The sequence below is a fragment of the Grampus griseus genome (genome assembly GCF_964374135.1).
Source record: "Grampus griseus genome assembly, chromosome: 5".
NCBI classification, from domain to species: domain Eukaryota; kingdom Metazoa; phylum Chordata; class Mammalia; order Artiodactyla; family Delphinidae; genus Grampus; species Grampus griseus.
Genome location: NC_138998.1, coordinates 81,478,875 through 81,501,560, shown reverse-complemented (window position 1 = coordinate 81,501,560; position 22,686 = coordinate 81,478,875). Strand labels below are relative to the sequence as shown.

The window sequence follows — 22,686 nt, the reverse complement described above, 5'->3', positions numbered from 1 at the left end:
CTATAAAGGGATGCCAGCAAAAATAAAATACAAACATACATAAAATAAACTGGAGTAGAAATTCAGAATATCACAGAATATTAGTAGTAGAGATATTGAGAAATCAACTTCAACCTTCTACTATATAAAGGGTTTTTTTTGTAATAATATTTCTCAGGGGCTTCCCTGGTGGTGCAGTGGTTGGGAACCAGCCTGCCAATGAAGGGGACACGGGTTCGAGCCCTGGTCCGGGAGGATTCCACATGCCGCGGAGCAACTAAGCCCAGGCGCCACAACTACTGAGCCTGCACTCTAGAGCCTGCGAGCCACAACTACTGAGCCCACGTGGCACAACTACTGAAGCCCGCTTGCCTACAGCCCGTGCTCTGCAACGGGGTAAGCTGCCACAATGGGAGGCCCATGCACTGCAGCGAGGAGTGGCCCCCGCTCACCACAACTAGAGAGAGCCCGCGCGTAGCAACGGAGACTCAACAAAGCCAAAGATAAATTAAATAAATAAATAAATAAATTTATTTTAAAAAAATAATAACAATAAGATTTCTCAGTAGTGGTTACCTGTCCTCTGCTTAAATACAAAATGACTAAAATCTTACTTCTTCACAAGGAAATCTATTCCACTTGGCAGAATAGCAAATGACATTTATAAAATAAGCACACATATACCTATAGATACGTATATACAGTTGACCCTTGAAAAACATGTGTTTGAACTGCACGGGTCCACTTATACTTGTATTTTTTCAACAGTAAGTAGTACAGTACTACATAATCCTTGGTTGGTTGAATCTGCAGATGCAGATACAGAGGAACCAACTACACAGAGGTGGATTTTTGACTTTGCTGAGGTTCAGGGCCCCTAACCCACACATTGTTCAAGGGTAGACTATATAGAGCTGTCTGTAGGTATCCACAGAGGATTGTTCCAGGACCCTCCGTGGGTACTGAAATCAATAGATGCTCAAGTCCCTTATATAAAAATGGTATAGTATTTGCATATAACCTACACACATGTTCCCATATACTTCAAATCATCTCTAGATTACCTAGAATAACTAATACTATGTAAGTGCTTTGTAAATAGTTGTAAATACAATGTAAATGCTATGCAAATCATTGCCAATGCTTTGGCAAATTCAAGTTTTGCTTTTTAGAACTTTCTGAAATTTTTAAAAAGTATTTTCTATCCACAGTTGATTGAATCCATGGATGCAGAACCCACAGATATGGAGAGCCAACAGGAACTGGAGATCATTCTTATTTTATTCTTATAATAACCTTCTGGGATAAGAAGGTAAAAATTATTATTATCCTTTCATTTTATAAATAAAGGTCTTGAGGCCCAGTAAGGATAAATGATTTGCCCATATTTACAAAGCTGGTAATTGATAGAGGTGATACTTGGAGTTAGGTCTCCTGGCTCAGAAGCTTGTTATTTCCATTATGTCATTAAAAAAAAAAAAAAAAAAGGTCATATTTTAAAAATCATTCAAACTGATTTGCTTATTTAAATGATGTTCTGTTTAAAATATAAACTACCTTAAATTCTTTGCTTTTCTTTAATCTCTCTTTTCTTTCTTTCTTCCTTTATCTCTTTTTTTTTGAATGAGACATGGTATAAACACACACACACACACACACAAATAATGTTCCTTTTCATAGAAAGCTACGATTTGCCTCCCTATAGCTTGCACCAATTTTCACCTTATAATCCTGTCAACAAAGAAAATCCTTTTATCTTTGTGTCATACACATAGTAGAAAGTTTGCTTCCTATGTTTTTATCCAAATATTGAAGATGGCCAAAGACAACCACCATCAATCAGTCCTTTTGTCATGATTCTTCAATCAACTGAAACAAAAATCTAGCTCATTATGGACCCATAATCTGTTCATAAGTCTATCAGGAGAAACCTGTCAAAACACAGATACTCAGAGTGAATGGCATTTCCCTGATGTACCAATATGGAATTTTATTTGTTTTAAAGAAATTGATTGACCATGTTACAGTGTGCTCCCAGGGGATCCAGGTTGGCTCCTAGTGATCACTGCTTGCTTTTCAAAATATTCTAGCATTTAGACTTTTGCTGTCATTGTTGCTGAGTTAATATTATTTTCCCCTTTTACTTATAACTAAGACAATATTGTATGTCACCAATACTGTGAAACAGTTTTTGTTTTCTACAGGTTTTCAGATGTTAGTAATAGTATTTCTACAATCATGCTATCAAGTTATTTTAGTGACCTAGGTTTCATACATATGAGTCTTATAGCCGAACTTGTTTATATTACTCTAATCATTTCTTCATATGCCTTGGGTCTTTAACATTGAAAAGGATATAAAAACAGAATTATGATAATTTTCCTTGATAAAAAATTGAAATTTAATTTAAATCCTTATTCTTCTTTCAGTGGCCAGTTTCTCATCTTCACTAGGAATGCTAGTTAACAGATCACTAGATCTTTTGGTGACTGAGAATGAAAGAAAATAGAAATTTAGTCTGGAACTGAGATCACAAAGAATTGATTTTAATTTTTTAAGTTATTTCTCATTTAGCTAAGACAGTATTAATTTCTATTCTTTAATACAAGTAGAAAAAAATGTTATAAGATTTTACTTTTTAGGGGCTATATGATAAAAAAGATATAATAGAAACAAGAAATATTATGTCTCGCTTCTCTTACAAGGTAATTTTAGCTGTTGCATAATGATTAATTAAAAATAAAACATAGTAACCAAACCAATTAAGAAAGCCATCATGTGATACTTATATATTATATCTGTCCACATCCTTGAAAACCTGGAAAATTTGGTTTTCTGAAATAAACTTCCCCAATTATTAGTGCATCAAATTAATTAGGTTCCTATTAAAGTGTGCTATGACCCAAGTTCACAATACTATTCACATTTATATTTTGTGTATGTAAATTTTATGTACATATAAAAGGCACATGTATGCTTTTACTTTCTATATATAATTATAAATATATGCTGAAAAAATTAAAAATAAAATAAAAATCTATACAATATAGATTAAGTACATTTGTGACACAAATTGTTTACACATAACAGATTCTGTATAAATACATACTGTTATTTTTAGAAGAACTGTATTTTGTATTGTTTTATTTTTATACAAGAATTAAGGCATTCATGCAAAAATATTTTTGTTTCCTAAACTATGACATTTATAAAATAATGTAGGAGTTTATTATTTTTTTTTAATTTGAGCATATCATCATCTCATTTATAACATCATGCATTTCATCTGATTTACTCAACCATATTCAAAAACATAATGTCACTTTACCAGACCAACATCTTTGTTTAATAGGCAAGTAGGAATTATAACAATTTTGGAGTTGAAGCTATGGAGGCTAATTCCCAACTTTCTATAGACAATAGGTTTTGTGGAACTAAAGTCTAAATCTCTTGATGTTCAATCTAGAAATTTCTCTAATCTAGTAATATCCTATTGACTTTAGGCAGTTCCTTGTCATGGTGATGATATTAGATATTAGTTCATCAGATTACAGCCACAAAAGATACACAGAAGAATAGAGGTCAACAAGAAAGTCAAAGAAAAATCCATTCATCTGCTAAGTTAATGATTCAGCAACAGAAAATGCTGATCGTAAGATATGCTCACGCAATTGCACCATGAACATACACAAGAAGACAGCAATCTTTGGTTATCTCAAGATGAAGATCAGCCAGAAATTGGCAGCTGTATGTGGCTTAAACCCCATAAAATAAACAGCCCTGATGTAGATAGGGTAGAACAAGGTGTGACTGAAGAAACACAAAGATTAGATATAAGGAAACCAATTATTTTTCCCATTTAGTATTTTCACGTGTATTTTGGCTATTCATGACTTAGTACTGAACTGCATCACTTTCGTTGTTATCTTTTGTTCCTAGAAAGGTAGCGTGGCAAACATTAGCATGTCTAAAGCACAACTTGAGAAAGGATGTTACTAACTTAGATAACTTCAAGATATAAACATTCAATATAGAAACGCATCATCAAAAATTATAAAGGAATAAATATTAATGCATTATTGTATGAGAAACTGGGTTGCATTTTCCCTCTGACCTAATACAAATAATGCCCTTGTGCATTATGGCAAGATGCACAAAAGGGAATTTGGGATTATTACAAAGCACACTGTACATTCAAGTTGGAATTTCTCCAGGACTGAGTAATGAACCCTACACTGCAAATCTCAGGTAAGCATCATTGTTCAGTACGAATAATTACTCTGAGTCAAATGAATGTGAGTGATCTGCCCCTTGCCTCATTTCACAACAAAGTAGAACAGATCAGGTGAATATACCTGTTGCACAACAATCCTGCTCCCAAATCCCCAACTTAGCCCCTGAAAGCCCACAGCCACCGCTAGAGGGAGAAAGTCTCAGCAGTTCCCGGAAAGTATACCCCTTTTCTTACAGCTCCCTGCGAGGCTGAGCTCACTCTTCAGACAGTGGACATGCCTCACATCAGGAGCACTGAGTGACTCTTAGCTCTGTCAGAGCTGCTAATCTGTCAGAGGAAGGAGCATAATTTGTCTGGGCCCCTGTGACTGAAGCTTTGGGATTCTCCTAAAAAAAAACCCTATTTGACCTTCTCTAGAAAGCCATCCTCAAATAGAGTAGCTGCAACAGGGAATGTTCAAAGTATCTCCAGCCAAACCCCCTAATCCACCCTACTAATGATCAGAAGAGAATCAATCTCTTATTTTACTATGTCTTTTTCAACCACACATCCACAATCACTCCAGGGGTGGTTGATTTCACCACTAACATAACTTCCTTCATCCACATCTCCTAATTTATTTCCTCTTTTATAAATAAATTTCTGCTCTGCTTGATTTATACTATGACTATCCCTCTCTGTTCAATTCAGTGAGCAAATATTTATCTGAGCACCTGTAGGTACTAAGCTAAATTCTGGAATGGAAAGGTAAAGTAGATGAAACACCTGCCTTTGAAGGGCTGATAGTACATCTGAAGCAAGATACAAGTGGATATAATTTTTAAGTGTAGTAAATGCTACATTGAGGTATGCGTATACTGCAGTTACCTCATTTCTGGGTATATTTTTGAAGGAAACAGAATTAGTATCTCAAAGAGACACCGGCACTTCCGTATTCTTTGCAGCATTACTCAAAACAGCCGAGATATGGAAACAACCTAAGCATTCACTAATGTATGAATGGATAAAGAAAGTATGAAACCTATACCTATATCTATATACACACAATGGAATATTATTCAGCTATAAAAAAGAAGAAAATCCTGCCATCTGTGACAATGTGAATAAACCTGGAGGACATTATGCTAAGTGAAATAAGCTAGGCAGAGAAAAATAAGTTCTGCATTATCTCACTTATATGCAGACTCTAAAAAAGTCAAAGTCAGAGAGGCAGAAAGTAGAATGGTGACTGTCAGGGGCTGGAGGGGTGGCAGAAATGGGGAGATATTAGTCAAAGGGTACAAACTTTCAATCATAAGATGAGTAATTTCTGGGGATCTAAAGTACAGCATGGTGACTATGGTTAATAATGTCGTATTGTATATTTGAAGTTTGCTAGCAGAGTCGATTTTGGGTGTTCTCAGACACACACACGCAAAGATAACTATATGAGGTGACGGATATGTCAATTAGCTTGATTTTAGTAATCATTTCACAATTGGTACATATATCAAATCATCCTTCTGTACACCGTAAGTATATGAAATTTTATTTGTCAACTGTATCTCAGTTAAGCTGAAGGGGAGGTATGCAGAGAAGCTATCAGCAATAATAAATAAGGTACTTAGACCACTTTGGGAAGATTACGGAAGATTACTTGAATTAGATAGCACCAGAACTAACCTTGAGCCTTGAAAGAGCGGCAAAGAGGCAACCTAGCAAAGAAGTGTGGTGGGAGGGGTGGAGAGGCGGAAGAGGTTCCAGGCAGAGAGAGCATCATGAAGAAATGTAAGAACCAGCATTGTGTGTGCACACACACTAGCATGCTCATGAGCGCCAACTGTAAGTGGTTCTGAACTAGTGGACCCAGTGAGGCAGCAGGTCATGGAGAGTTATCCATGCTAAGGAGTTCTGCCTTCATGTTGTAGATGATGAGAAGCCTTTGAAGGATCTGGTGACATTTCTAGATTGATACTGGAAAACAACACGTCTGGGATAGTCAGGTGAGCTCGGGTCCATGGTTCTGCGAACTACCTGGAGTCTGGAAGGTCTAAGTAGTGTCAATTCCTACTTCATTTCAGATGTTTGTCTTCATCTTTACCTCACAAAGCTGGACCAGGTTTTATGATCCTGAACTTATACAGCAAGAGTTTAAAAAGATGGGGCTCAGCACTCTGACTTGCATCTCCATGTCACCCCTTGTTACAATAGCTTTGACACAGAGCTTCAGTTCTAGGGACTACATCCCTCTCTTTTACTCCTTGACCAAGTTACCTATCTTGGTAATATGTCTGAGGAATATCCCTTATTACTGAGTTCTCTGCCCTGTTCAAGCCAGCCCTTAAGACAAGGACTCTGTTTCTTCTCTGAGCCTCAGTCTTGAGGCTGAGTCTCTACTAGGAGCTGACAGAACTCCCTGTAACACTGCCTGCCTCCATGGCGAGCTCACGAAAAGCTGCTGACCTGTTATTTTCCCCTTACTGTGCTCTGCCCTTTTTCTTTGTGTACCATGTCGTACCTTCCTTGGCTCCGCCGCTCACCTGCTAAGAAAGCTTCATGAGACCTTGTCCTGCATGTCACACCAGAAACTCCCCAGGCACCTGCAGCAGTGCCTCTGCCATCCCAAGAGACAGGTCTAGATCTATTTCCAGTTCCTCCCAATTTAACATAATCAGTCCCAATTTTAGCCAAAAGTAACTTTTGTACAAATTAGAAAATAAAAGATCTACCTTCCTGAAAGAATTTGATACAATCTACAGTGTCTGCAATGGGTAGAATACCCTTTGAGCCTGTGCAAAGGAGAGCCTGCCAACTGAGACCACAACCTCACTGAAGCTAGTCGGGTCTCCAAGAGGGACAAATCATAGGAGACTAGCATAATTTTTTAGGGGGGTAAAAAATGGTATATCATGACCTCCTAGAGAAATGGAAATAAAAACAAAAATAAACAAATGGAACCTATTGAAACTTAAAAGCTTCTGCACAGCAAAGGAAACCATAAACAAGGCGAAAAGACAACCCTCAGAATGGGAGAAAATATTTACAAATGAAGCAACTGACAAAGGATTAATCTCCAAAATTTACAAGCAGCTCATGCAGCTCAATATCAAAAAAAAACAAAAAAACCCAATCCAATAATGGGCAGAAGACCTAAATAGACATTTCTCCAAAGAAGATATACAGACTGCCAACAAACACATGAAAGAACGCTCAACATCATTAATCATTAGAGAAATGCAAATCAAAACCACAGTGTGATATCATCTCACACTGGTCAGAATGGCCATCATCAAAATCTCTACCAACAGTAAATGCTGGAGAGGATGTGGAGATAAGGGAACCCTCTTGCACCGTTGGTGGGAATGTAAATTGATACAGCCACTATGGAGAACAGTATGGAGGTTCCTTAAAAAACTAAAAATAGAACTACCATATGACCCAGCAATCCCACTACTGGACATATATCCTGAGAAAACCATAATTCAAAAAGAGTCATGTACCACAATGTTCATTGCAGCTCTATTTACAATAGCCAGGACATGGAAGCAACCTAAGTGTCCATCGACAGACGAATGGATAAAGAAGATGTGGCACATATATACAATGGAATATTACTCAGCCATAAAAAGAAACGAAATTGAGCTATTTGTAATGAGGTAGATAGACCTAGAGTCTGTCATACAGAGTGAAGTAAGTCAGAAGGAGAAATACAAATACCATATGCTAACAAATACATATGGAATCTAAAAAAAAAAAAAAAAAAAAGAAAGAAAAAATCGTTCTAAAGAACCTAGTGGCAGGACAGGAATAAAGACACAGGTGTAGAGAATGGACCTGAGGACACAGGGAGGGGGAGGGGGAACGGTAAGCTGGGAAGAAGTGAGAGATTGGCCTGGATTTATATATACTACCAAATGTAAAATAGATAGCTAGCGGGAAGCATTTACATAACACAGGGAGATCAGCTCAGTGTTTTGTGACCACCTAGAGGGGTGGGATAGGGAGGGTGGGAGGGAGACTCAAGAGGGAAGAGATATGGGGATATATGTATATGTATAGCTGATTCACTTTGTTATAAAGCAGAAACTAACTTACCATTGTAAAGCAATTATACTCCAATAAAGATGTTAAAAAAAAAAAAGTTTCAGGAAGAGAGTCCTATTGCATTGAATGTCATTGATGTAGTGCCTGACATTGAGTAGATGATCAGTAGATATTTATTGACCACTGGCTAACTCATATTTCATTTTCTTTCCTTTCTTTGCTTTAAAAATAATATTTATTCATCATAGAAAATTTGGAAACATAAAAGCATGAGGAAGAAATTAAAAAATAGCTTACAATTTCAAAACAAAAAAAGGCATATCATGTTATAACATGAAAACCAAGAAGATAATTTTCAGCTCTTTATTTGGAATAAAGATCTCTGACATGAGAAATAGGAGACATGAATCTAGTTCTCAAATGGTCACTTGAATCTTTAGACAACCAACTAAATTTTTCTCCTGTCAGTTACATCTCTTTAAAGTGAGATGAGACTGCCTGATCTCCAAGGACTTTCCTCTTCTAAATTTCTACAAATCTACCCTATAGTAATTAACAAATTCTGAAGCAAAGTGTTTTCTTCGGCGAAGGTTAATCACTCATTAACTTGAGATTATGTTTTGATTACAGGTGACTATAAAAATGTGTTCACTCATCCTGTACTCCTGATAACAAACTCAACTATAAGATACATATGACTTTAAAGGACTTGAAAAGAAATGGCCATCTTAGACCAAATGGCCAAACTTAACCATAGAAATAAAAATAAAAAGCTTATTTTATTGTTTTCTAATTTTATAGAAGTTATTTCCTACTGTGAATATAATGATAATAATCTTATTAAGAGCTTACATTTTATAGTTTACAGAACACTTGGATACATAGTATCTCATTTGATCATAAAAATAGCTTGCATGTGTAGTAGGCCAAGTTAACTATCACTTTTACTTATTTAATAGATCAGACTATTTCAGGATGTTTAGATCTTGGTCTTCTGACTACAGTCAGCCCTCTGTATCCATGGATTCTGCATCCACGGATTCAAACCAACTGCAGATTGAAAATATTTGGAAGAAAAATTCCAGAAAGTTCCAAAAAGCAACGCTTGAATTTGCCAGAGCACTGGCAACTATTTACATAGCATTTACATTTTATTTACAACTTTTTACATAGCATTTACATTATATTAGGTATTATAAGTAATCTAGAGATGATTTAAAGTATACTAGAGCATGTGCATATGTTATATGCAAATACTATGCCATTTTATACAAGGGACTTGAGCATCTGCAGATTTTGGTATTGAGGGGGGTCTTGGAACCAATCTCCCACAGATACCATGGGACGACGCTACTTGTTGAACATTCTGAACTTATATCCTTGATAAAAATCCTTTATCTTTGACATAAACACTTGACTATTAGTTTCATGTAGACATCATCATGTAGAGTTGAAATGAATTCTACAAACATCTAGCTAATATTTTGAAAATCATATTTGTGGCAGATATGACAACATAAGTACACAGAAGTAAGCCTGTTTGAATAAGACCAAAGATATTTTCCTTGACTAAATATAGTCTCTTTTCTCCCTTTAAAAAGAAAATCTAGAACTGTTTTGTATCTTTTGTGTCTTGCCTAACATAAATGAAAGAGCGAACACAAACAACAGGATTTAAAAAGTCAAGCTTTAATGCTATTTCAAGAGATATTATGTAAATTGGAACCACATTAAAATAATATGGATTATTTTAACATCCACTCCATTTTCCATGACATTGTAGGGATGAGATTGTGTGGTAAGGAAATGGATCTATGAGGATCTCTTTCCTCTCTCTCAATTGAATTTGCACATCTTTGCTGTTGAAATATTTCCCAAACCACACACATGACTATATTTTTTTACTACACGTCTAGTAAGTGCTGCCCTGAACATGGTTTGTAAAAGAGATTTTTCAACCAGTAAAGGAGCAGTTCTCAACTCAGTGTACATATCAGAATCATTTTTTAAATACCTATGTCCAAGCCCCACCCCAAACTAATTCAATCAGAATTTCTGAGAGTAGGGAATATGTGGCTTCATTGTTTTTTAAAAGACCTCCAGTAGAGTGTAGCATGCAGCCATGGTTGTGAACTCTCTACAGCAGCATTTCTCCAACTTTAATGTGCTTATGAATCATTTGGGATCTTGTTAAAATGCAGATTCTGATTTTGTAGGTCTGGGATAGGCCCTGAGATTTTGGGATTTAGCAAATGACTATATGATACTAAAGATGCTCATCTACAGAACACACTTGTAGCAGCAAGAGTTGGTGGTTCTCAAACTGTGGCTCGGTCCTGCAGCATCAGCATCGTCTGAGAACTTGTTACAAATGTAGACTTCAGCACCTACCAGAGAACTGAATCAGAAACTCTGAAGGTGGGGGCCAGGTAATCTTCATTTTCACGAACACTCAAAGTAATTTGGATATACCTTCAAGTTTGAGAAACTCTGGTCTAAAGAAAAAGAGCCCCCTAAAGTCTAAACAACTGGCTACATGTAGTTGAAAAACCACTAACACTTTATGCTTTATGTAGCAGTTTATAATTCACCAAAGTGAACTACTTTAACCTCTTGTTAAAGGCTCTTTAAAACAATCCCATAGAGTAACTAAAATAGGTAATTTCATCATTTTTTAAATGAAACTGAAGTTCAAAATATTTAAGAGACATTCTCAAAGTCATGTAGCATGCAAGGATAGATCCAAAATTAGAGCCTAGCTTTGCTGAGTTGTACAAAGTAACAGGCAGGATATTCACAGGAGAACAGGGCCAATGGCCATAAACTGTGGCCTGAAAGGGCAGGCTCTCTTGGGCTCAGGTGATGACAGTGAGGGGTACCAGCACACAATCAGGCAACCTCCTACCAGGTGAGTCACAGACATTTGTACTTGGAGCTCCCAAAGACTACAGCAAAATGCACTAATCCTTCTTCTGCCTGAGTCTGCTGTTATGTGGAACCAGCCTCAAGAAACACAAATGTTTAACCCTCACCAACTGATTTAGTGGATGAGTCAGTCATTTTTGGTTGTTCACACTCCACGATTCTAAAAATAATTCATTTGAAGTCAAATTACCTAGAACAACCACCTTAACACGTGTTGTATGTATGTGTTTCATTCTTAGAGACACACAAATTACCACAGTTTGTATTTGTCACATGAGATTTGTCTGCTGTGTTCCTCAGGACATAAATGAACAGCAAGTGACATTAAGTGCATAAACATCCTTTTAAAAACGTATACAATCTGCCATATTCTTAGACAAGATATAGCACACTTTACTCCATTATTTACCACGTATATTTGATAAAGGACTTAATGGGCAATGAACAGTCCTTAAAGTATCATAGTAACCTAAATAAATTTTGATTACCTTTAGTGAGTTAACTACAGAAAAAGAAAACTTCATAACTGTCTCAAACTCTCCCTATAGACCCATGCCCACAAAGTTTGTTTTCAAATAATGAATAATTATAAGTGGTAGAAAAATCACATACTGTGTCAGGAGTTTGTTTGATTGTTGACAGTTTCTTTGTGAATGTAGGCGTGCCAGATGCTTTAAAGAAGAGAAGCCATTTTTCTCTTAAAAGTTGCACAAAATTTTTACATTTTACTGTCAAATAATCACATCTTTTTAATGTTTTTGCTTTTTCTCCTACTGTAGAAACAAACAAGGAAATAAAAGACCAAAGATTTTGAAAAACTAAAAATTTAACTATTTTAAACTTAGGTACTTAGTTTCTTATACCTAACACTTATTAGGTACATTTACATCTAAATGGTAAAAATGTTATCACCATAAAAGGTATTATAATATCCTGAAAACATCAAATAGGGTCAGAATTGTGAAATAAATGCAACTTCAATGCCCCCAATTTTAAATATTTAAAGTCACAACACTAGTGTGGACCCTCTGATTTTACCACATATGCAGTTACGCAATATGTCCAGATATGCAGGTATATATAATTTTTGGAGTTACCTTATGAGCAGATATATTGGGATTGATTATTTTATAATGATCTTTCCAGACATATGCTGCTAATAGTGAAAATATAGTTAGTGGGACTATTAAAAATGAAATTTTAAAGGTCAGATTGGAAGACTATTTTCACTTTTCCCTTAATCTATCACAAGAGTTACATGGTTTCAAGCTGCCAAGATTAACCAGGAAGTGAATCCCTATGGGAGCCTGGGTACAAGGATAGAGGGTTGGAAGGACCAGTGCTAGAAACTTATCCAGTAATTGATGAACTACTACACTTGTGCGGGGGTGTCAGTGAGGCAGGTGGGCTCCGTTCAGAAGAGCAACTGAGACTTCCGCACAAGTAAGGTCCTGTGGGTAACTGTGTCTCATACTTTACTGTGCAAACAAATGGAAATGAAGATTCTGGTTCAGTAGGATTTAGGAAGGCACTCCAGGAGCTGCTGCGGCTGCCACTGGTCTGTGAATCACACTTTGATCCTTTGCCTTTGAGATGGAAGATGGTACTGTGGTTTCCTTTAACTCTTAAAGGATCTCATAAAGGTGCTCATAAAGATCTAGAATCCCTTCTGGGAAACAACAGGCTTAGGTTGGTATACATGAGATTATCTTTCTTTCCACCTAGTTTTATCACCTTCATTCTAGAGTCTTTCTTTTCTTTCTTCCAAAAGATAGAAATTACAGAGCAAGACCCCAAGACTAGTATATACTGTCCTATCAAGATACACATTTACATCAAAGATCATAATTATACAAAAGTAAGCATCAATTCCCCCCAAAAAACACTTGTTTCATGGAAGTAAGGCAGTAAAGGTAAATGTTTTGGGGACAGTCGGCCAAACTTCTGTCACTGGACCACCAGAATTACAAACCTCCCTTCTTTCCTGTTGCCATTTCAGATCATTCAGGGCCACAGACTCACTGAGACAGGATTTTTTTTCCCCTTGCCATTTCACTTTCTCAGTGCCAAACACCTACTGTGGCTTCCAACGAATCAAGTTCTCCTTCCTCTCCTCCCCTGGAAGCTCATGCTCCCAGTAAAATGTCAAAAATAAAGTGGAAGCAAGGCTTTCCCAGGCTAGACTTGTAAACAGAAAGCAAGAGTGACAATCTTCACCAGCAAACTGACCCACAAAGCTTACTGGATTCAGTTAAAGAGACTGAGAAGAAGGTCAGCTACGAAAAACAAAGGGAACTCTCTCCATAGTTACTTCTGATAGAGCTCCACCAACCCAGAAATAAAGCCTTGTCCAAGGCAAAGGAAACAAAAAAGAGGGCACATCAGGTGAGGTCTGGGAAAGCAATGGGCTCTCACAGGTGACTTCTCTGCATGCTCTGTTTGTCTATCTTCTCTTTCCCAGGGAATGACTGCTTCTATATTTATTCTCTGTGCTCACTACCCACCCCATTTCCATACTGCAATGTCTACTAAAGTGTAATGCTTAAAAACTCCATTTCTTTTGAGCCATAGACACACAGAAGCACATATATATCATATATAGATATTTATGTAGTAAGACTGCCTCTCATAGACATAGAGTTGTATGCATACAATGTACGAAAATATAAGAATACCTTCTTTCTTCTAAATTAACATTTACATGCTTATCTAACTCTTTGATAACTATAGCTTAAGATAGAGGTGATGCTGACTTAGAAAGACCTTACAAAGTTCATTTCATGGACATTAACATAAAAACTTATACACCCAGAGTATTCACTTTTCCCATATTCATTCTTATAATTCAGTGAAAACAAATCTTGCTAAGAATAGCATAAATTTATATAGAGTGCTTCACTTGTAAAGGGTTAATGACATTAGGGAATATGAATGCTAGCAGTTGACATGGCATGCTTATGTGTTTGCGAAAATATTTTCGGCATCATGTCCAAATCCCTCTGCAAACAGATAAATTACTCTATAAATCTTATTACTCCATGTGGATAAATCACACATGCAGGTTTCACAGGGCTGGAGAGAGCTAGAAGGGAAAATATGCTTCGGATGGTAGGATCTTTGGGATTCATAATCACGCAATGCTCAGGAAATGAAGACAGGAGCACTTACACATTAGGATTTTCTTAGTTTTTATACTCCGCAGCAACATACACACACCACAACACACAACCCACACATCCCTCTCTAACAAGGCAAGAGATCCCAAAGCAGGACACTGTGACAGCCAACCAAATTTATTTCTGAGAAAAGGAAAGAAAACTTTGCTGCTGTAGGCAGCTCTGCTATAGAACGGCTCCCCGATGCCCCAGGGTTTATGCACTATCAGCTCCTTGCACACAGATTAGATGCTTCTTTTCTATCAGATACTGCTTTTTATTGCCACAACGAACAATATTAGCCAGACAGACAGACTGACACTAGGTCATTTCATTTGGATGAAATGAGATTTTAAAAGATCTCCAAGGAGAACATTTTCTTTCATTATTCATTTATTTATTTATTTATTTATTTATTTATTTATTTTATTTATTTTTAGTATCTGATAGAAATTCAAGGAAAGCTATAAAAAAGGACAAGGAGTATATGCAGTGGATGGCGAGGGGAAAGAGAGAAAAGAAACACAGGAAAACAGGCTAGCAGCTCTTTAGAAACAGAATTATGGCTAGGTTCCATCTGAGTTTCTCCAGCTCACTGTCCCTTACAGGGGTCAAACTCCAAGGACTTGGGACTCTTCCTTTCCAAATTTCAATCCCAAATTATATTTCGGAGTTTGACAGAGCTGCATAGAGATAAGACGCTGAGGTCAATAATCAATTTGAAATATCCATTTAATGCCAGGTTAATTCTTTCCTAACCTCTGTGCTTAACACTCCTATTCTTAAATATTAGCAATTCGGCAAGTTCCTTTTTTTTTTTTTCTTCTGTTCATTCTTGTGTTGATTTCTATCCACATTCCAGAAAAGGCTCAGTAATCAACCAAAGTTCTAAGATTGATTTATTGTCCTCCATGTCAATTAGAAGATCCTTACGGAAAGTCTCCTATCCAAACTATTGCTGGGGCAGAGCGAGAGCCTTTCTGTACGTATCCACATGTACAAACACACATACACCACGGAGAATGCAATACTGTGTACCACTCTCTGAGCGCCATAATTCAACAAACTCTTCTTTCTCAGTTAAGCAACCCCAACAAAACTCTTAAGTACAAAGCATCTGCAATCACAAAAGCAAAAATACTGCCCGAAAGTCACTAACACCATGGATGAAATTAGCCTTTCTCAGCAAGAGAAGCAAGATCCTAGGAACGAAACAACATTTAACCAACCCTGCTGATCCTTGACAGTGACCAGAATCCCCTTGAAATTTGCTGGCAGATACCTCGACCAGTCTGTAAAAGGCGCGCGCACACACACACACACACACGCACACACACAGCACAAGCCTGCAGCATCAGGACCTGGAGTTCATGGAGAACACACACACTCTTAAGCGCCACAGAAAAGTTGCCCGAAAGCCCTACCTGAGGATGGCCGTGTCCCCCTGCCTCACGGTGATGTTGTCGGTGCCTCGGTTAAAATCCACGCTGCGAACGGGCAGTCCTGTGGGAAGAAGGCAGAGCAATCTCAGTAGGACCAGCGGCAACTGTTTCCGATCAGGCTGAACTCTGGCGACCATGGTGGCCACGCCGAGGTGCGGGTCGCGGGCTACTCTGGAGGACGTGCGTGGGCCTGCTGCTCGCCGAGAGGGCTTTACAAACGGAGGGCTTTCATCCACGGCAAAGGCGTAACGGGCTTTGCCAATCTGTGGTCCTTTCCACTTTGCCTCTCTCTTTCCCTCGCTCAGTCTCTTTTGCCTCTAAGACTCAACAAAGACCTCAGAAACCCGAGAAGAGGTGGGGAAAAGTCAAAGAAACAAAATTTGAAAGGAGAGAGTACAAAATATAAAACCCTCTAGAAAAGATGAAGAGAAGGCGGCCAAAAAGAAGGTGTTCTCTGGTCTCTCTGTGGCTGGATGCTCCTTTGCCAGCGTCTGAGCTGAGCCTCTTGCCTCCGTAACCCACTTTCCCGGTGGGCGAGGGAGCCGGCACCCAGCCTGCCAGCGAGTGTAAAGAAACCCACACAGCAGCGGCAGCAGCCCAGAGTCTCCCTCCCCCTCCTCCCCTTCCTGTTTCTCCCTCCAGTCCCTCCCTCCCGCCCTCCCTCCGCTTGGCACCTCCCCCGCCCGCCGCGGATTCCAACAGCCCCTCGGAGTCATCCCCTCTGCCCTCCCCTCAGCGTGGCCCCTCGCTTTCCACAACTGCCCCCTTCAGCAGCCGCCAGCCTCAGTGAAAGCCTGATGCGCCTTTAGGTTGTCAGGACAACAGCTCCATCTGAGGCCTGGCTGATTTCCTTAAGAAGAGGGAATGGAGCTTGGAGGTACCGTGCAAGAGAAAGGGGAAAAGGAGAGGGACTCAAGCTCTAAAACAACAGGAGAAAGAGTCCAGGGAAGGAGAGGCAAAGAGTGAGAAAGAAGGAAAAGGGAGAAAAGAAGAGAACACCAAGGCAAACCTTGACAGATGGAGGGAGTGAAACAGAGAAGGGCAGGAAAGCCTGAGGGAGTGAAACAGAGAAGTACAGGAAAGCCTGAGGGGTGGAGGGGGACCAGTGCTGAAAGATGGGATGAGGAATGAAAAACAGAAGAAACTTGACAGTGGAGTCTAAGATGAAAAGCCAAAGTCGATTTCAAAACTAAATATTTCTCCAACTGTCTTTTCATACCCACATCTTGTTCATTCTTTCCTCTCTCTTTCACGGGATTAATAAGGTTTATTTTCTCTCCTTCCTTTATCCCCTCCCCCTCTTGGAGCCCCCTTATGAAAGATGGATTGGACACAATGCTGGTATTGAGTGGTCTGAAGTGTGAATGCTTGGTTTGTCTTTTCCAAGTGCCAGCCTCAGCAGCTGATCCCTGATCCCTAAATCAACTTCACTCTCCAGGAAACCCTTACTCAGTCCCACACATGAGGAATGGTATTAAGGATTATTGTTTCAATGGCACGTTGCCGTTGCTTCCCAAATTTTTACTGACACTTGCTTCTCAAAATGCAAGGAAGGAGATTTGTATATCAGAAAGCTTGTCACTTACAGGGTGACACTGAGGCTGCATACAGCACTGCAGTGAATGGAAGACAGGTTACCATCATTTGTCATTCCTTCTACTCCATGAGTCAATCCAAGTGATAAGGGCCATCAGGGGCCTAGGGTGTTAGTCACTCATGTGAGAGCCCCCAACGATTAGACCTCTCCCTCAGAACCCATGCTGAGCATAAAAGATGGAAATGGACCAACCCAAAACTTTTTGTTTCCTTTAATTTTATTTACTGGAATAGTTAAGGCATTCACATGGTACGAAAATCAAGTGATACAGAATGCTGTAGAGTGAATTGTAGTTATCTGTCCTATCCCTGTCTTTTTTTTTTTTTTTTGCAGTACGCGGGCCTCTCACTGCTGTGGCCTCTTCCGTTGCGGAGCACAGGCTCCGGACGCGCAGGCTCAGCGGCCATGGCTCACGGGCCCAGCCGCTCCGCGGCATGTGGGATCCTCCCGGACCGGGCCACGAACCCGTGTCCCCTGCATCGGCAGGCGGACTCTCAACCACTGCGCCACCAGGGAAGCCCCCTATCCCTGTCTTTAGGCAACCCATTTCTCCTATTTGGCAGCAGCAAATATTTCCAGGTTCTTACACATCTTTCCCTAAATATTCCATGTCCATACAAGTAAATGCACAAATACACATACACACACGCACATATTATGCTCACCCCTCTTATTTACACAAATGATTAGCCAAGGACATTTGAAAAAAAGGCATATGTTTAGGAATCGTCATCAAACTCCACCAGAGTACAAGCCTAAGGAGGCTCTTACTGTGCTGACACCTACCTTGCCCACACCAGAATATTCAAAGAGTTTATCTGCTACGTTTTATCAACTTAAAAGGTAGATTCACTCTTACAGATTATGTGAGGAAAGGAAGGAAGACCTTTTGTTTTCTTAAGAAAAGAACTTGAAGGATTGGAATCCAAACTGTCACAAATTCAAGATTGGTGGAGTTCAATTAATTTTGTTTTTACTACGCATTAAATTTATATAAATCAAGTTGTTTTATATTGAGGGTAATAAAGAGTCCCAGATAATAAATCAATAATGTTTTACCACTAATTTGTAACTGAGCTGTTTAAAACTCGGGACCCATTTTGCCAAAGGGAAAAAAAAATGGTTAAGTGCTGGTTGAACAACAAAACACATAATTCTGGGGTTCCCAGTATCAATGGGAAAATGAGCTTCGAGTGCCAAATGGAGATGGGAGGATTACATAACTCTATGCCGAGAGTGCAAGGAAAAGAGCACCCATCCCCACCCACTGCTGCCAACAAGCTTCACAATCCCTGGCAGGATTCTTCTGAGCTTTTAGAGATGAAGGGTTGGCTTAGACAAAGGTTTAAATATAACATTTTTTTGGGTGGGTGGTGTTTGTCCCATGTTAGGAGGAAGAAAGAAAAAAAGGACCGGGGCTACTAGAACATCTGTTTCCTCTGATGATGGCAGGTGAATGACATGACCCTGCAAGGAGAACTAGATACTGAGGGGAAGGATCAGATATATCAAGGGTGTGAAAATTCTCTTGCATCAGCGGACTATACTTTGAATGAAGAAAGAAGGAGGTTTTTCCAGGGCAAGGAGAAAGTATGGTGGGGTGGTAGCATATTGTTTGCGGTAGATGCCTAGACATGGTTGTTGACTACTGCCTATACCTGTAATCTCAAGTTACCTGTAAGACTTGTCCGGTCCTCGGTCAAAGCATAAAGTTTAACATATTGGTGTACAAAATAATTCACACCAAAGTAATAGGAATGTGAAATCTGTAGCAAATCAATCAGATCTGGAGTTTGTCTCCATAATCACTCTGAGAAAAGGATGTATAAAGTTAACCAGGATTATAATCAGAATTGTAATAGACCAATGCCTAACTTACTTAAGAGGATAAAATCATAAGTACATATTTATATAGAAAAAGATCACATAATGCAATTAAAGTTTTTTTTTTCTTTTTAATAATTTCATTAGATAAAGTCCATTTCTTGGCAACTTTTATTGAACTAAACTGACTTACTGTGTGCGCTGGAAGTAAAACGCAAAAAAGAAGACGACATTTTTAGGGACTTCCATGGTGGTCCAGGGGGTAAGACTCTGCACTCCCAATGCAGGAGGCCCGGGTTCGATCCCTGGTTAGGGAACTAGATCCCACATGCATGCCGCAACTAAGAGTTCGCGTGCCACCAGCTGAAAGATTCCCACATGCCACAACTAAGACCCAGTGCAACCTAAATAAATAAAAATTTATTCTCTAATTTCTAATTCTAAATTCTCTAATTTAGATCATTGGATAATTCAGATTGAATTTCTGAACAATTTCAAAATCATGAAGTTTATCGTGTAAGTTATTTAATATTTATCATTTATGTCCAGATGGCAATTCAGTACCACTTTCTAACCCAACCCTTAGCTTAGCGGGAGCATTCTATAATTGATGAATATAGGAACAGAAGAACGACTGAATGTCCACGCCTACTCAAGTGGTTAATCTCATCATTTACACGATAATAAATCTATTTGTGGGTATACTATAAACTTTTGTTTCAACTTTATGTTCTCTCAGAGTCTTTTCCCTTTTCACTCCCTCATGGACCCCTTCTGGTTTTCTTTCCTCTGTGATCTCTCACTGAGATTAATACATTCTAACAAATCCAATAGTCTATACATATCGATCTCATCCTAACGGTCACTCCCCCAAATCTACTCCAATATTAATTCCTCTGCTTGCTTTCCTAAGAAATGTCGAGTAGGAAACAAATAGGTGTTACTGAAATTTATTCAAGCTATTTTATATACGCTCTTCCAAAATGGCTGGCGAAAATGAACATTCTTTCAGGTTATTTGTGAGGCAAGTATGGCTGTTAGCCATATGAAACAGCCATCATCACCCAAGTAAGATGATCTTAGCTACTACTTTAAAATAACATAGTGCCTTTCTAAAAAAAGCTTTAGAAGATTCTGGCACAAATGCTGCAGCAAAAACAAAAACTGGCTAATGTCTGAGCACCCTAAGAAGCATGAAAGGTTTATTCTTCTGTTTAGCTTTGTAAGGTAATAGGCTCACAGGAAATCCAGATGCAGCCTGGAATGTACAACTAATTTAGCTACATTGGTTGCATTTTATGCTAAACGTGTCTATAATATTATTAATATACCATTCTACATTTCTACAGTTGTAAGGTCTTAATCATAATAACGCCATGCCTGTACTTTACTCACATAAGTGAAATTAGCATTTCCATATGAACTAGAAATGCATAATTGTCAATACTTCTCCTTAGGATTCCTGCTACGACATTCTCAATGATTTCATCATAATTTAGCAATATTCAAGTATGTCGGTTTATGCTCATAACAATGGTACTATCTTGTGTGAATTTCCTTTGGAACTCAGCTCCTTTGAATACAATAGCTTCATTCGCACGTGTCTCACTGCCTAACAAAATCAATCAGCTTCAAGTCAGTTAAATATTGTTCAAATCTTTAACTATAGAAACCTCAGTGATGTAAAGCATTTAATCCATACTCTGCACAATTAAAAATCACTCTTACATGGTTTGCTTTTAGTTCACGCCTTTGTAGTTCATTGTTATCATATTGGTCTTCTGCTTCTTTTTGTACTCATTCTGTTTTGGTATGTATCAATGCTTGGGTTTGCCCAAGTTTTAACAAGGTCTTTGAGATTCTTGAGCAGCTGCCTGGGTCCTCCCCCAGCAACAAACTTACTCTCATAGATATGCCATTATCTCATAGACACGTACTCGCTGGCCCATGGACCTTCCTCTTTTTTAGACTGCCCACTCTGCCACCATGTACAAGGAGGTGGCAGTTGCCAAGTAATGCTGCATCTTCTCTTTTTGATCTAGGCCTCACATATGGGAAGAGCACTGCAACATCTGCAAAGATGGCGGTAGCAGCACCTTCAGTATAGCAAGATGTTAGCGCAAGCAGGTAATCAGGCAATTATATCCTCTATTTGTGGTTGCTGTAATGACTTGGATTCCTACAATCAGAAAATAGGCCAAGGAAAAATGAGGAGGAGTGGAGGCAGATGTGCAATTCCATATACTGATATGCCCACTAAGTTTATGATTCATTCATTCACTCAATACGCTTTTAATGATACGGTAGTGAATCAAGACAGACCAAGATTCTGTTTTCACAGAACTTACAAGCTCGATGCAGAGATAGATGCTAAAAAAGTAGATACATATTAACGTTATTTTGGAGAGTAAATGCCATGAAGAAAAATACGTGTGATAGAGAGAAAATGGCCTGGAGGTGTGGTGAGGGGAACATATGGTCTGAAATGTAAAGAGTCAGCCACGCAAAATCAGCAAAAAGACCTTTCCAGATAAAAGAAATGGCATGTGCGAAGGCCCTGAGGCAGGAATGGGTGTGTCATACACCAGGAATCAAAACGAGAGCAATAAAATTGGCGCATGTGGTCTGTGTGTATGTTGTGGGGATAGCTGAAAAAGCAGGTGAGATTAGACACTGGGGAGGGATCATAATGAAGAGATCCCAGGGTAAGAAATTTAGGTTTTTATTCTAGTGACTTGATTGGTCAGTAAAAGATTTTAAGCAAGGGATTGACATGATCTGATTTACATTTTAGAAAGATTGCTCTGAATACCATATGGAAGAAGGACTGTAGAAGGACAATAGTGGAAGCAAGGAGACAAAGAGAAGGAAATCTTAGTCATCCAGTGGCAACTGGCTTGGCCTGGTGGGGGGAGCAACAGGAATGGAGAGAAGATTGAGTTACCTCGTATTGCTCATGATGAGAAGACCCTCCCCAAAGAGGCTACGTTCTGTCACAAGTGATCGATGTTTGTCACATACCAGCATTCTCTCTTACTGTACTAGTTCAGTACAGTTCCTTGCAGGAAACTGCCACTCATCCATCCAATAATACCTGACAGAATGCCAAGTCGACTGTCATTTTACCAGCTAGTGAGAAAAAATAAACAAATAAAAACTGTGTCCCAGTTGGTGCTTTTCTTCAGGTATAAACTTTGCTTACCCTTAAATGGTTATTACATGTTAATTAAGAGTCAGTATAAGAAAGTGTTTTGTTACAGATTAAGAAGTGCCTAACAAGATGGGCAGACACTGTTTAACTGCTCAACTTTACTAAATATTCTCTTACATATCTAATATCTCTGTTTATTTTGCAGGCAATAGCTATCCAGCTAAATCTAAATGGAATGCCTAGTTAAATACCTTGAGGCTATAAATCATGTAAATAACACTAATATGTTTTCTCAAGAGTTTACTGACAATATTGAGCTGCAGGGCAAATCTAGTGTTAGGCATTACATTATTCAA

At 38.6% G+C, this 22,686-nt stretch overlaps 1 protein-coding gene across 2 annotated transcripts in view; it reads right to left on the bottom strand.

The window, feature by feature from the left end:
* The window catches only part of LSAMP (limbic system associated membrane protein), a gene marked incomplete at its 3' end in the record, with an annotated part of 648,619 nt that extends 632,582 nt beyond the window's left edge, over positions 1-16,037 (bottom strand). For both annotated transcript variants that reach the window (XM_082655043.1, XM_082655044.1), the window contains exon 1: positions 15,741-16,037. In XM_082655043.1, coding sequence (XP_082511169.1) covers positions 15,741-15,895 — 155 coding nt within the window. In that variant the 5' untranslated portion in view covers positions 15,896-16,037. The remainder of the gene's footprint in view (positions 1-15,740) is intronic.
* Between the last annotated feature and the right edge of the window lie 6,649 nt (positions 16,038-22,686).